At 35.2% G+C, this 15,854-nt stretch overlaps 1 protein-coding gene across 1 annotated transcript in view; it reads right to left on the reverse strand.

Moving 5' to 3' along the window:
* Positions 1 to 2,173: 2,173 nt before the first annotated feature.
* The window catches only part of LOC123551381 (diacylglycerol kinase zeta-like), a 183,638-nt gene continuing 169,957 nt past the window's right edge, over positions 2,174 to 15,854 (reverse strand). The window contains exon 29 of the mRNA XM_053542118.1: positions 2,174 to 13,256. Within this exon, the coding sequence (XP_053398093.1) occupies positions 13,204 to 13,256 (53 nt within the window). The 3' untranslated portion in view covers positions 2,174 to 13,203. The remainder of the gene's footprint in view (positions 13,257 to 15,854) is intronic.

Here is a 15,854-nt window from a genome sequence, read left to right on the forward strand (position 1 = left end):
TTCCACATGTACATAATGGAGACTGTGGCTGCCAAACTGGTTTACAAGAATGAATTATGTTTTAACTGGTTCAATGTTTTGCTTAATCACGACCTGTAAATATCGACACCACCTATTTGGAAGTGAATTGAAGAAAAGAGTCAGAGATACTTCCAAGGTAGTGCTACTTGACACTAAAGATAAACAAAGAGGGCAAGTTGATATGTTCTGTAAAATGTCTGAGCCAGATTTCAGAATATGGGCAATGTAGATTCTACCTTACATATATGAGCCGTGCCATGAGAAAATCAACATAGTGGGTTTGCGACCAGCATGGATCCAGACCAGCCTGCGCATCCGCGCAGTCTGGTCAGGCTCCATGCTGTTCGCTTTTAAAGCCTATTGGAATTAAAGAAACTGTTAGCGAACAGCATGGATCCTGACCAGACTGCGCGGATGCGCAGGCTGGTCTGGATCCATGCTGGTCGCACACCCACTATGTTGGTTTTCTCATGGCACGGCCCATATGCAGATTAATTTGCAGGGGAAACGTTTTTATATGTGTACCTTAGAAAGTGGTGAAATAAGGCTGATACCCTAGTTTAAAACTAAGGTGGACTGGTGACCACATTGTAAAATACAAGAATTTCTAAGAAATATGATCTTTTGTTTAGCAGGCATACTTTATAACAAAATAAAATAAATGTGGTTTGTTCATGGTTTTTACTCAGCTGTGTGTGTTTTGATGCAGGAGATGGAGCCTTCCGCTGAGGTGGTGGTAAGAACCAGAGATGGAGCCAATGCACATTTAATATTATTAAGGATGGCTACCCATAATAGGCCTAAATTTCACCAAAGGCATACAACTTGATAATGTAAACTTTGAAAATGTCAAACGATAGAAATAAGGTGCATATTGACAAGTTATATAGTGACAGTTCTCAAAAATATCCATTAGATAACCTCCCTTGATAATTTTGGTTTTTCATGAGTTATCTCCCATGCATACATTGACGCATTGAAGCCTACCAGGTAGTAGCATTAGTTCATGTAAACCCAATATAGTAATCGTCCTTAACAAGAGCTGTTGAAGAACAGCAACGCTCAACTATTCAACAACCAGTTGAATAAATAAAAAGCCAAAAAGGGGCATAATTTTGTAAAAAAAAAGCAAAACAGTTATGGAATCTGTGCAGTTAGTCAGTTCTTCAGAGTGAATAACTGTGATAAGTTTCAATCCATTCCCAAAAGTGATTAATGCTTACATACAAAAAAATTTACCCAATTCGACGCACGAGTCTAACCTATTCTACCTAAAGGTAGACACTCGTACATTGTGCTATAGACAGTTAAACACGAGCATTAAACCATATATTATATAAGACTGAATGATACATTGCAATTTTATTGAACTTTGGTACAAAACAGTTACAGAAAATAAATCAAACTCCTTTGTTTTGTGTTCATTACTGTCACCTGGGAAGTAGCTCTTTTTTTCAACACTACCAAAGGAGGTGGAGCCAGTGTTAAGGCAGTATATCATTAGCCGTTATCACTGTAATCACTACAGAATTGGATGGTACCAGTAAGAGGCATTGTTGACTCGTACCAGGTTTTAATATCTGCTGTAGCTTGTAAAGTTTTAAGTCGAACATAGCAGTATGTCTAGTTTCTAGTGTTAATGGTGATGGAAAATCTGTGTTACCCCTACATACTCCTTCCAGGAAATGGCTGGCACCTAGCTAGAACCTCGACTTTTCAACAAACTAGCCAGACAGTTTTCCTCATTCAGTGACCTGAGCAGGGCTCAAACTGCACAGAGGAGAAGGAAAGTGACTCCAAAGTGAACTTTTTTTTTTATATTTGGGTTTTACAGCGCACCAACACAGTATAGGTTATATTGCGCCAAACAGGACTACAAATTTTGGTTTCACATCTCATTTACATCGAAATAAAAATGTGAGGTATGGAATCAAAATTTGTATACCTGCTGGAATCACCGAGTTACAGCAAAACCAAGTGTTAAGACCCTATTAGTCGCCTCTTATGATCATGCAAGGGTAAGGCAGTGGTTCCAATTGATTATTCTTTTCATACACAGATGGCCCCAGAACCACATGGGGCTCTAAAGTGAACAACCTTAATCACTAGACCCATCTGGTATAACATGACAAAATAAACATTAAGAACTTCATAAGATTTCAATCTTTTATTTTTTATATTCAATGATATTTCTATAAATAAATATGAGAAAAATATTCCTTAATAATTAACAAAGGTGCAAGTTGAATGATATAATCAAGAGACAAATAAAAGAAACAATATAAATGGTTAATTAATACAAAATGATCTTGCATGTCTGAATATATTACAGTCCTTGGGGGGGACTTGTGTTTACATAGTGCACTCTCCTTGGTGGATATTACAACAGAACAGCACTTTCGTTTTAAAGACAGATTCTGCTCGAATTGTGGCCCAAAAACACGAAATCACAAAAATAAAAGCATGTTGTTTTTCACCTCATTGTAAACTGATTATCTTTCCCCAAGATTAATTAATTTTCACACTATATCAGGACATTACCTAGAAACTGCCGCAGCATAAACAATAATCACTTTTTTTTCCGCCTTATCAACAAGTAAGTAAGATGTACAGATGAACCTGCTTTAGTGAGTTAGTTGAGCGTTGCTTGCCTTATAGAACCACTCTGCTAACTTCCTGAATTGACTTTTGGTTTCAATTTCAACCTGCCTTAAGCATCCACCTGCCTTCACAAGCAAATTGTGTTGCTCACTTGCTTGGCTGGCTGCTGAACATGATGTCAACACATACTGTCAGATACTTGCTTATATAGCGAGATACTGGGAAAGCATTTAATTTCATGGGCAAGAAATTCTCTTAGTTTAGATCAAAACGGCTATTTCATGGGGGTATGAATTTGTAGGATTCTAACTTGGAATAAGATGAAGGTGAAATTTATTTGTTCATTGGAATTTGATTTTTTGGATTCACTCAACCACAATATCCACAAAAATTAGTGCCCCACAAATATTAATGATTTTACAGTACAGTTGATATTACTACTGTCTGTTTCTTATACGAATAGTTTAAGGATAGCCATGGTTCAAAGTCTATTAGATCTTATTCATTCAAAAATACCTATAATCTTCTTTTAAACCATAGGAAATTGTCAAAAAAAAAAAGGGCTGCCACCTGTTGTGATATCCACAATGTCTTGCAAAGTCATTTTTTTGTGACACTGAAGCTGCTGCAGCAGTTTAGAACATGAACTACAGTTTTATTATGCTAGTCTTTGCAATGGGATCTTGAGGGTTACAATCTACTATGTGGTGAATTTTTAATCCTTACCATGCTGTACACAACTGATTCTGGTTTTGCGACCAGTGTGAATCATGATCAGCTTGCACATTCGTGCATTCGATCTGCACTGTTCGCCATTCAGTCTTTTTGGTAAGCACCCCTTTTAATAGTTAATGATACTGTCCAAATTGAAAGTTTGACAAGTTCATAATTAAAATTTAGAAGGGTAAGGTTTAAAAGTGAAAAATATAGTGATAAACAGCTGAATTCTGCCAACATATGTAAATGCAAATTCAAATTTGGAGATAAGCTAAACTGCAAAATGTTTACATTCACAAATTTAGCTTTACTATAAAACACAATATCACAAGATGAAAATTATATGAGCCGCGCCATGAGAAAACCAACATAGTGGGTTTGCGACCAGCATGGATCCAGACCAGCCTGCGCATTCCCATGGCGTGGCTCATATGTATCAAAAGCATCAGTTCTGGTCCTTTAGGCATTATGAACATGTGGCGTACTGTATAGGAGTGCATCAATAAAAAATAAGTATGGTATATTCCATACATTTCCTTATTCTACATCACACAGTTTACAATAAAATGCTGTAGATTTCAATCAGCCGATACTATGTCAGTGAGTCACTTTCATTACACATGTCCCGTACTTTTTTTGGTCCTAGTCTATAAAATTAATAAAGATGTTGCTAAAAAAACATCATTTAAATATTAAGATACTATAAAATAGATAAAAACTAATGTACACAACATAACTACTGATGTTACTGTTTAAACTGTTTCAGGGTAATGTACAACGATTGTTTTGTAGAAGTTAAATTTCATGAAATTTTTTGTTAAAGATTCTCGGCATAAAGCTAAATTTTACTGAAGAAAAAATAACTGAAGGGTCATGCGGCTGTAAAAATAGATCAATAAATTAACAGCTTTGAATTTTGATATGTCAAACTGAAGTTAACCTTTAGCCTGCTGGCGGCAAGTGATTTTGCCTTTACGACCAGTGCAGACACCAAGATCTGCCTGCACATCTGTGCAGGCTTATCACGGTCTGCACTATTCACTGTTCAGTCAGTAAATTTTCAGCCAACTCCCCTTTAAATAGTAAGTGATACTGCCCAAATGAAATGATGGACTAGTCCATTAAACATACCCTTAACAACTTCGGTTCCATTTATAATTGATATCAACTGAAGAGCAAATGTGAACATATTTATATATCTGACAGTTCACTATATCTGTGAATCATGTATTTACTAGCTATTTTTAGCTTGCAATTACTGGTGTAGCTTTATATAGGAGCTGGCTATTACAATCACAAAGGCCAGTATTCACCAACACTTAAAAGTACAACACTGATACAGAGAAATTATTGATATTCAGACAAATTTTTGTTGATAATGTGGTTTTGCCACTCCACAAAATTTATTCCCTTAAAGTGCAACCTTGCAAATTGGTACTGAGAAATTATTGACAGGCAATTTTTTGTTGGTTCTGTGAATTTGCCACTCCACAAACTTTCATCCCAAATAAGTACCATTCATTTTATCTTTTTAAGTTGAAATCCACAAACATATATCCCAACAAAACAGCCATTTTTGCCAACCTCACAAAATTTTCATGCCGACAAAAATAAAAGATTTCACTGTATTCTATTTGTGATAGTTTTGATCATGAATCAGCCTTACAGATACACTTACTAATAACAGGTAGATACATACATTTTTTTCTGACAACTTTCAACAGAATGATGGATAAGAAACACAGAGAATGGGAAGCCTATATGTTACAACTGAAAACATTCTCTGTCAGGTTGGTGAACAAACTGTATGTTAGCTAAACACTGAATTGGAAATGTTGCTAGTTTTAAGTCAGTAACTTAAAATGGTGGTGAATACTGGCCTAGTTCTCGTTTAACTGTAACTTGTAGAATTATAAGTGACACAACAATCATTATGCAGATATTAATGAATATTTAATAACTTACACAATGACATATGTAAAAAAAATGTTCACACAACAAAAATAATGGAATGTCGCTTTAAAAAACAAAGAAAAAAATGCGAATCATAAAAAAGAGTGACATAAAAATAAGTCATACCAATATGTTGAAAAAAAAATGCATCAAGCATTATATTCAAACAGTTTCGATGACGGGGAAAATTCACAATGATATGTATGAATATAGGTCAATTATTACAAGGTATGAAAATAAGCTCCGTTGAGCCAACATAAAAAATATTCAGTTTGCATACTGGCAAAGTACAGTATTATAATGCACATAAAAAGAGCACTGGGAACAGTAAAATTAGAATTCTCTAATTTTGAGGAAAATTAGAATTTTCTAATTTTGAAATTGAAAACAATACATAGCCATTCTTATGGTAACAACAATGAAATAAACATGAAAACAACTGTAATATGTCTAAATGTATAAAATGAAGAACACTGTCATGGTACTAAAAAGAATAATCTAAAGCCTCAAATTTGGAATCTTGACCTTTTTCAACAACGGACTTGTGACACTCCCCTGGGTAAAATTGATGTTTATATACATATTTTTTTTACTTTATGCTATTTTCAAGTATTGGAAATGATACTTTGAAAATGCATTGTTGCAATATGTAGTTGTTTTTTTTTTTAAAGTAGCAAACGTTATGAATGTGCCTTAAGGTCTAACCTTCAGTCAATAATGTTTTAAAAATGCTTTAAACCAGTTACAGGTCTACTTGTGTTGTAGATAGTATTTTTAATATGCTTTTAGCCAATAACATTTCTTCCTTGAGTCACTTTATACCGATCTTTCCAAAGACATGTTTTTAATATGCCTGTTGCCTATTACAGGTCTATTCAAAGCTAACTGAAAATTTTAAATATGCTTGATGCAAATTATTGTTTGATTAGTCAATGTTTTGAATATGATTTAAGTCAGTTGCAGGTCTTTCCAAAGAAGATATTTTAAACAGGCATTATTCCAATACCTAGCCTTTCCAAAGTCACAATCAGCTGACCACATTTCAGTCTTGTCATCCCAAAATTGATGAGGTTTTAAATATGCTTGGTGTAAATTACATGTCTTCCAAAAACGTATAATGTTTAGAATATGCTTGTGGCCAACAATACTTGGTGCAAAAAAAAAAAAAAAAAGATTCCATTAAGTTCAAGTGTCTTGAAAATAATTTCATAAATTACACTAACACAACCAAACAATAATAAAAAGCAAAGCCCAAGCTAAGCTTAGATGTGCCTTAAAGAAGGTACACGTCACCTTTACATTAATAAGGTAAAGACATTTTCAGTCTCTTTATTTATACAACATGTACATGTCTGTTTGATATTTTGATATTTCTTGAAAGGTATTAAACATATAAATAAATGTAAATAAATATTGTGCAAATTATTTGAACATTCTACAGGTGTTGAAATAAGATTTTGTTGAACATGAAGAAACTGAAACTTATAAGTTTATATAAATTTTTTTTTTTTATCCGCTTATTTTTTTTTACCACTCTGACCTTGACATTTAAATCTCTTTATTGATGAGATTGCATTTTGGGATCACTATTACATGAAGCATTTTACAAACAACAAAACAAGTTTACAGACAGGATGATTTTACTTCAAAACAACAAGAACAGTATGTTGGTAACAACCACTTTTCAAAATTGTTTTCTGTTTCACAAACAAAACACTGCTGTGACAAAACAAAACGAGAACAATATTTCGTTCTATAAACTCAACCTAAACAAGAGCACCGCCTTGCGGGTGCTGACGCTCATCTGATTTTTTTTGTGTAATAGAAATATTGTCCTACCCATGATTTTCTAAGTCTAAAAAGGGCCATCATTCTTGCAAAAAGCAGGATAGAGTTATGTTTCTTGATGTACAGTGTCCACTTATGATGGTGAAAAACTGTTGCAAGTTTTAAAGCAATAGCTTTGATAGTTTATGAGAAAAGTTGACTTAAACATAATACTCAACCAAGAAAATGATTTTCTAAGCCCAAAAGGGGCAATAATTATTGCAAAAAGCAGGATGGAGTTATGTTGCTTGCTGTACAGGGTCAGCTTATGATGGTGAACAAGTGTTGCAAGTTTCAAAGCAATAGCTTTGATAGTTTAAGAGAAAAGTTGACCTAAACATAAAACTTAACCAAGAAATCTGATATTTTCTAAGTCCAAAAGGGGCCATGAATCTTGCAAAAAGCAGGACAGAGTTATGTTTCTTGCTATACAGGGTCAACTTATGATGGTGAACAAGTGTTGCAAGTTTTTAAAGCAATAGCTTTGATAGTTAGGATAAAAGCTGACCTAAACATAAAACTTAACCAAGAAAACTGATTTTCTAAGTCCAAAAGGGGCAATAAATCTTGCAAAAAGCAAGATGGAGTTATGTTTCTTGATGTACAGGTCTGCTTATGATGGTGAACAAGTATTCCAAGTTTCAAAGCAATAGCTTTGATAGTTTAGGAGAAAAGTTGACCTAAACATAAAACTTAACCAAGAAATCTGATATTTTCTAAGTACAAAAGGGGCCATAAATCTTGCAAAAAGCAAGATGGAGTTATGTTTCTTGCTATACAGGGTCAGCTTATGATGGTGAACAAGTATTCCAAGTTTCAAAGCAATAGCTTTGATAGTTTAGGAGAAAAGCTGACCTAAACATAAAACTTAACCAGGCAACGCCGACGCAGACGCCGACGCCGACACCGACGCCGACGCCGACAACCGCTCAAGTGATGACAATAACTCATCATTTTTTTTCAAAAAATCAGATGAGCTAAAAAAGGGAAGCATTAACACCCTCTCCCTGCACGTAGGATCGAGACTATTGTGAAATCTCTGTCAGGGAGTGAGCATTTGGTGATCTGCAGTTTCCTGATGAAGGTTTCAATTCACAGCCTCTATCTGTCGCAGTATTTTTTTCTACTTTCTCTCTGAAGCTCTAAGTAGGTCAGTCCCTAAATAACCCTTTTCATCGTGAGGAGGTTCAAAATATATGCATGTTGAGCACATTACAGGAATGGATACTGGAAAACTTTGCCTGTGCTCGGATGGAAAAGTAGGGTAAGCACTTAACATTGTTGCTTGAATTACTAAAATATATCTAGCTCTGCATTTGAAATGAAAAATTTGCATTTTGTTTGTCTGCCTATTTATGAAAGTTAGCTAGCATCTGCTTCAAGTTTTTTTTAGCTGAGAAAAGTTTGGAGGATACTCTTCAGTACAGGTTAGGGTCTTCTTGATTGCAAATATCAAAGAATACGTTCTTACTGTTGTTTTATTAAATTTCGCTGAAAATCAAACACAAAACGACAAAACAATATTTGCAAGGAAAGGTAGATAAATATAACATCTTTTACTGAATGAAAAGAACTTCTTTCATCTGTCTGGTGGTTCTCTATTTTGGGAGATAGTATTCCTAATTTTATGAATTTTGTTTTTCAGATCACTATGTAAAGTTTGTAAATCTTTAATTCTTGCTGATTAGCACTCTGAACTATTTTGCTTTAAAAAATTTCTATCATTTTTACAATCATTTTTGTAACTCCCAGTCCTTTTGACAGCTGGTGGGCTCGACATGTTGCCTGTGGGCATCTATTTTAAGAACTCGCGGATTTTTGCGGCCTTGCATATAATAAACTTCAATCAGGCTATACCAGAAAAAAGCTTGGAAATCCATTTTAGTTTTTGCCCGATTTTGTTTTGCGCACCGGAGACATTCATGAAATTAATCTTAATATGAACATATCAAAAAAACACATCGTAAATAAAATTCTCATTTTAGACAAACCATTTGATTATTTTGGCATAACTGTGAAATTTAACAGACTGGATTCATGCACATCTCCCGAGCGTCTCATTTCAAAACTGTCAAGTAAAAATTTTCAAGTGCGTGGAATGAGTATTCTATGCAATGCTGAGATAGAATGCATTTATTATTAATATTCTTTCATCAAAACTGTTACAGGCATCTAATAAACTAATCTCCTGTCAGTAGATTTCTGAAACTCGAGTTTATATTTCCAATAATTAAAACAAAAAACTCAGCTCATAAAATGAGCCGTGCCATGAGAAAATCAACATAGTGGGTGTGCGACCAGCATGGATCCAGACCAGCCTGCGCATCCGCGCAGTCTGGTCAGGATCCATGCTGTTCGCTTTTAAAGCCTATTGGAATTGGAGAAACTGTTAGCGAACAGCATGGATCCTGACCAGACTGCGCGGATGCGCAGGCTGGTCTGGATCCATGCTGGTCGCAAAGCCAATATGTTGGTTTTCTCATGGCACGGCTCAAATATGTACGAGTTAATGTTAACAAATGGCTGTTTATATTTCCAATATAATAATTGTGTTTATCTAAGTGTTTTGCAAGTACATCACATTTGCTTATACTTCTTTTGAAGATTACCGAGTGTTATTTTATTGCACATTAGGGTGATTTTCAAATTATCTCAACTGTGCAAAGCCCTTTTGGCTTCATAAAATTGTGTACAATACGTATTTCATGTCATAAATTTGTGCAAAACTCAGTATATTCCCATTCTTTTTGACTGTGTAAACTGCCAGTACAACTATCTTTTAGTTTTAGATTACTTCTACATAATATTGCTGCGTTTATCTGCAAGTTAGGTACATTTTTCATTATATCTGAATTTAGTATGTTTCCTGTTAAACTTGTGTATATTTATCTCATGTATTCATGTTGCCTATTTATCTCATGTATTCAAACTGCCTACTTATCTCATGTATTTCATGTATACATGTTGCCTATTTATCTCATGCATTCAAACTGCCTATTTATCTCGTGTATTCATGTTGCCTATTTATCTTTAATTCAAACTGCCTATTAATCTCATATATTCAAACTGCCTATTAATTTTATCTCAAGTATTCGTGTTGCCTATTTATCTTGGTTGTGTATATTGCCATTTTGTAACTTCTGTGCACACTGCCATTTTATCTGATCTTTCTACATTGCAATTATACTTTTACCCTGTCCATTGTAAATTCATTTCAGTACACTTTCATTCTGTCTCATTTTTTCTTTTCTATTATATCATTTTACTTTATCACACTACCGTAAGAACAGACTTTCTGCTTAAATTGTGAACATGTGCATTTAAATGCTGTTCAAACAGTTTTGTTATTACTCAAAACTACAAAATCGTGAATAATGAAAATAAACTGTGCCAGTAAAAAGACATAAAATCCTTTTTACAGGGATTTGGAATGAAAATCCATTAAGGTAGCAAAATAATTCAGCAAAATTATATTAAAAGGACACTGGCTTCTACAGGAATAGAGACAGAATTAATTCTAAAACCACAAAATGATCAGGAATTCTTTTAAACTGCCATTTTCAATTTTATAAATTATTGTAAATACAGTACTCTTTTGGAGAAATATAGCCCAAATGTTTTGCCTTCTAGTTGTATGATATTGTTCACTCCTAAGTAGAAGAGGCATGTTTTGCCGTTTCATTGCTAAAAGCAATTTCTCCATTTGGATAGTATTTCTTCACCATTAATAACTCGAATATTAAATTTGAAATTGTTATTGCGCAATCTATTCTGAGCTTAATATCATATTGTAACAGGAGTAAACAAGGCAGTCTGAAAGACAGCTAAATCCCCCACCACTGCTATGGATAGTGAAATGGTAAAACCTTTGATTTTAGCTGTGACCTTGACCTTGAACTGACATGGCTGACTCATGAATTCTGCACAACGTCTTGATGAGGTGATCATTTGACCAAAGTTTCATGAAAATCCTTCAAGGGGTTTAGAAGATACAGAGCTGAAACCTTTGACCTTGACCTTCAGTTGTGACCTTGACCTTCAGTTGACATGGCTGACTCATGAGTTCTTGATGAGGTGATCATTTGACCCAAGTTTGATGAAAATCCTTCAAGGGGTTAAGGAGATACAGAGTGGACACCAAATGGAAGGCTCAAACCTTCGACCCTTAGTTGTGACCTTGACCTTGTGCTGGCATGGTTGACTCATAATTTCTGCACATCGTTCTGAGGAGGTAATCATTTGACCCAAGTTTTATAAAATTCCTTCAAGGGGTTTAGGAGATATAGAGCGGACACGAAATGGAAGGCTCAAACCTTTGACCTTCAGTTGTGACCTTGACCTTGAACCGGCATGGCTGACTCATAAGTTCTGCACATCGCCTTGATGAGGTGATCGTTTGACCCAAGTTTGATGAAAATCCTTCAAGGGGTTTAGGAGATATAGAGCGGACACAAAATGCAAGGTTCAAACCTTTGACCCTAAGTTGTGACCTTGACCTTGAGCCGGCATGACCGACTCATGGGTTCTGCACATCGTCTTGATGAGGTGATCATTTGACCCAAGTTTTATAAAATTCCTTTAAGGGGTTTAAGAGATATAGAGCGGACACAAAATGGAAGGCTCAAACATTTGACCTTCAGTTGTGACCTTGACCTTGAGCCGGCATGGCTGACTCATGGGTTCTGCACATCGTCTTGATGAGATGATCATTTGACCCAAGTTTTATAAAATTCCTTCAAGGGGTTTAGGAGATATAGAACGGACACAAAATGGCAGGCTCAAACCTTTGACCTTGAGTTGTGACCTTGACCTTGAACCAACAAGGCTGACTCATGGGTTCTGCACATCGTCTTGATAAGGTGATCATTTGACCCAAGTTTCATGAAAATCTTTCAAGGGGTTTAGGAGATATGGACAGGACACGATTTTGTTACAGACGGAAGGACGGACGCAGACCATTCCTATAATCTCTCCGCCACGGCAGCGGATTAATTACAAAACTTTGGGTCCAAGGTTAGGAAACTTTAATCAAGCATCTCACTTGTTCATACTGAGCCTGAGTCTTAGAACTGTCCAATTGCAAATGTCATTGCAAATCGCGAAACAAGTTTTATAACATTTTAACTTTGGGATATAAATCGGAACAGACATTACTACATACTCGTTTCTATTCCCCGTTGAATTATACTGGTATTGAATTCAGTGTGTGCTGTTGCACTATTTTTTTCTATTTTCTTCAGTATTGCCAATCCTACTCAGGCTATTGAACATATTTATGATATTTACATTATATTTATACGTGTAGATGCGTATGTAATAAAAAGGTTATTATCTTTGCATCGGAAAATATGCACTCGTTTTCAGGGGAATGCCAATATTGCGCTCCTAAAGTCATGCAATATTTCCGCTGAAGAACTTGTGCATATTTCCCGATACAAAGCTAATAACCTATAAGTATCCCCCACATGAAATTCAGGCAAGTGACAAAATGATGTTAAATAAAAATGGTTCCAATCATATCATCACAGAAAATAGAAATTTTTCCAGGTATTGAACTCATTACCTAAAGGCTGGAAATTCCATGCAATAACAAGTGCTAAATCACAGAGGTTAAAAGTTTTGTTCTCTACCCTAAGCTTTGAAATTCAATGCTCTAGAAGAGCTATTCAGAGAACTAATTTTTTAGCTGTTCCTAGCAATCACTGTTAAACATGTAAGTATTTAACTGAAAACTTTTTATTCTTTCCACACTACGAAAATACACATGAAAATTTTTTTTTTCTCCAAAAACTGACACATCAACAAACTGATGCACCAACAAACCAATGCACTGACAAGCTAACGCAATAACACATAACAAAATTCCTTAACAAACAAACTGACGCATCAACAGAAATACGTTTACGATCTGTCGGTAAATTTCAACAGATCACATTTAAAATTCTGTGAGCTTGCTTTTGTAAGAAGACAAAGTTGCTTAGATTCTAAACGGGGAATGTGTCACTCTGCAGTTTCTTCCTTAAAACTCTGTGAGCTTGCTTCTCTGAGACGAGGACGTCATGTAAATTCTAAGCGGGGAATGTGTCACACTGCGGTTTCTTGATCTTCGGAAACGACCATCTGGAAGTGTTCCTGGCCTGAAATCAGAAAATATGTTAAATTTAAGAGGTATTACAATAGTCATTCTATGGTACTTAAAAGCACATAATTTCACTAGGTCAAAATTTCGCAAATTTGAAATTTTGAGTATGTTTGTTAGGTTTGATATTCACAAAATTGTAAAAATGGTATCCTATTTGAATAAGAATTATACTAATGGTGAATATTCATTTTCCCAAAGATGTAGGGCCTCGCGAATATAGCGAAAATTAAACCCTCGCGAAAATTTCTGCTTTTACAGTATGCAACATTTTCAGCTCCTGAAGTTTGGTTTACATCATGTCATAAACGAAATATAAATACCATGTAATTGAAACATTAAAAGTAGCAAATGTGTAATACACATTGTAGAAAAGCTATGTACCAAAATTAGCCTCGACAGAATGTTGACTGAAATTGATAATTAGCTTGTGAAGGAATTTTTAAAATGTTTACAGCTTTCCCTCCTTCGGTACAAAGTTTTAATGTGACTTTAGTCTAAAGGTAAATATAAACCCATCACATTCTGGGTAAAATAGTAAAAAAAAAAAGTTATGGTGTAATTAGTTATGAAGATACTTGAAAACTAGAAATTCATTAACTTTTAAGGACTATTTTTCTATAAGACTGCTCTAAGATACTTATATATCTAACTACTCACAAATACTAAATACATAAAATACATATTAATTTCACTTTATGTCTTCTATACTTGTTAGTTGCTGTGGAATTAAGACAGTAGAGCTTATGGGAGGAAGTCGTGCTTATATGCTGTTTAAAGCCATTCCTTGCTAGATTAGGATTCAAGGCTGGAGACCAATCCAGGTATGCAAGTTTGTCATTGGTCAATTTCAAGATGGTAGTCAGAAATAACCAATCAGAAGCCAGAGTTTTGAGACTGGTCTTCAAATCTAATTTTTTTAACCTTGTTCCACTGTTGAAAGTGGCAAAAGAGTAATGTCCTTCTGGCCCACACTTTTATCTCTTGTCCACTAGTAAACCTAGCTGCAGCAGAACAGCTGAAGGTTCTACCATAAACGGCAGACATTGAAAGAAAACAAAATAAACTGTGGTGATAGTTTGCAGCAAGTGTTGATTCTTTGACTGTCTTGGTGCAAGATAAAGGAAGCAGATCTAAATAAATTCACAGGTTGCTGGTAAAGAAAGTGGATAGTCCAACTTTGAAGGTAAGATGCCAGTAAGGAACACAAAATAACAAAAACAAATGCTTAATTTTCAGAAAGATTGATAATACATAAAAAATTCTTATTTACTACAGGTCGGTGAGGTATATAATTTTGTCAGATTTTTAGACAACACGCAATGGTGTCAATTATACATATGTGAAATCGTATTACTCCGAGACTATGAAATTTTAAAATGGGTGGAAATAGGAATTGGTGACACGAAGAACAACAACTCTGTTTAGGAAACTGCCGATATGACAACAACATTTGTGACATGAAGAACAATAATCCTACATAGGATATTGGTGACATGAAGAACAGCAACTCTGTATAGGATTTCAGTGACAAAGAATGTCCATTCTGTATGGGAAATTGGTGACACAAATCGACAATTCTGTACATGGAGAACAACCACCCTGTATGAAAAATTGGTGACATGAAGAACTACAACTCTGTATGGGAAATTTATGAAATGAAGAATCAACTCTGTATGGGAAATTGGAGACATGAATAACAACAACTCTGTGTGAGAAATTAGTGACATAAAGAACAACAACCCTAAATAGGAAACTGGTGACATAAAGAACAACAATTCTGTAAAGGAACTGGTGACATGAAAAACAACAACTCTGTATGGGAAATTGGTGACATGAAGAACGACAACTCTGTATGGTAAATTGGTGACATAAAGAACAACAACTCTGTATGGGAAATTGGTGACATGAAGAACGACAACTCTGTATGGTAAATTGGTGACATAAAGAACAACAACTCTGTATGGGAAATTGGTGACATGAAGAAAAACAACTCTGTATGGGAAATTGGTGACATAAAGAACAACAACTCTGTATGGGAAATTGGGGACATGAAGAAAAACAACTCTGTATGGGAAATTGGTGACAGAAAGAACAACAACTCTGTATGGGAAATTGGTGACATGAAGATGGATAACTCTGTATGGGAAATTGGTGACATAAAGTACAACAACTCTGTATGGGAAATTGGTGACATGAAGAAAAACAACTCTGTATGGGAAATTGGTGACATGAAGAAGGATAACTCTGTATGGGAAATTGGTGACATGAAGAAGGATAACTCTGCATGGGAAATTGGTGACATGAAGAAGGATAACTCTGCATGGGAAATTACAGACATTCATAAAGGAAGTATTATCTGAAAATCGAAAAACCCAGACAATTTACATCTCCTGTTGTTTTTTTTGGTTGAGTTTAACATTGCACCAACACAGTTATTGGTCATATGGCAACTTCCCAGCTTTGATGGTGGAAGAAGACCCGAGGTGACCCTCCATGCAGTATTTCATCCTGAGCGGGCACCTGGGTAGAACCACCGACCTTCCGTAAGCCAGCTGGATGGCTTCCTCACATGAATAAAATTCAATGCCTCGAG

Source organism: Mercenaria mercenaria, chromosome 4 (genome assembly GCF_021730395.1).
Source record: "Mercenaria mercenaria strain notata chromosome 4, MADL_Memer_1, whole genome shotgun sequence".
Classification (NCBI taxonomy): Eukaryota; Metazoa; Mollusca; class Bivalvia; order Venerida; family Veneridae; genus Mercenaria; species Mercenaria mercenaria.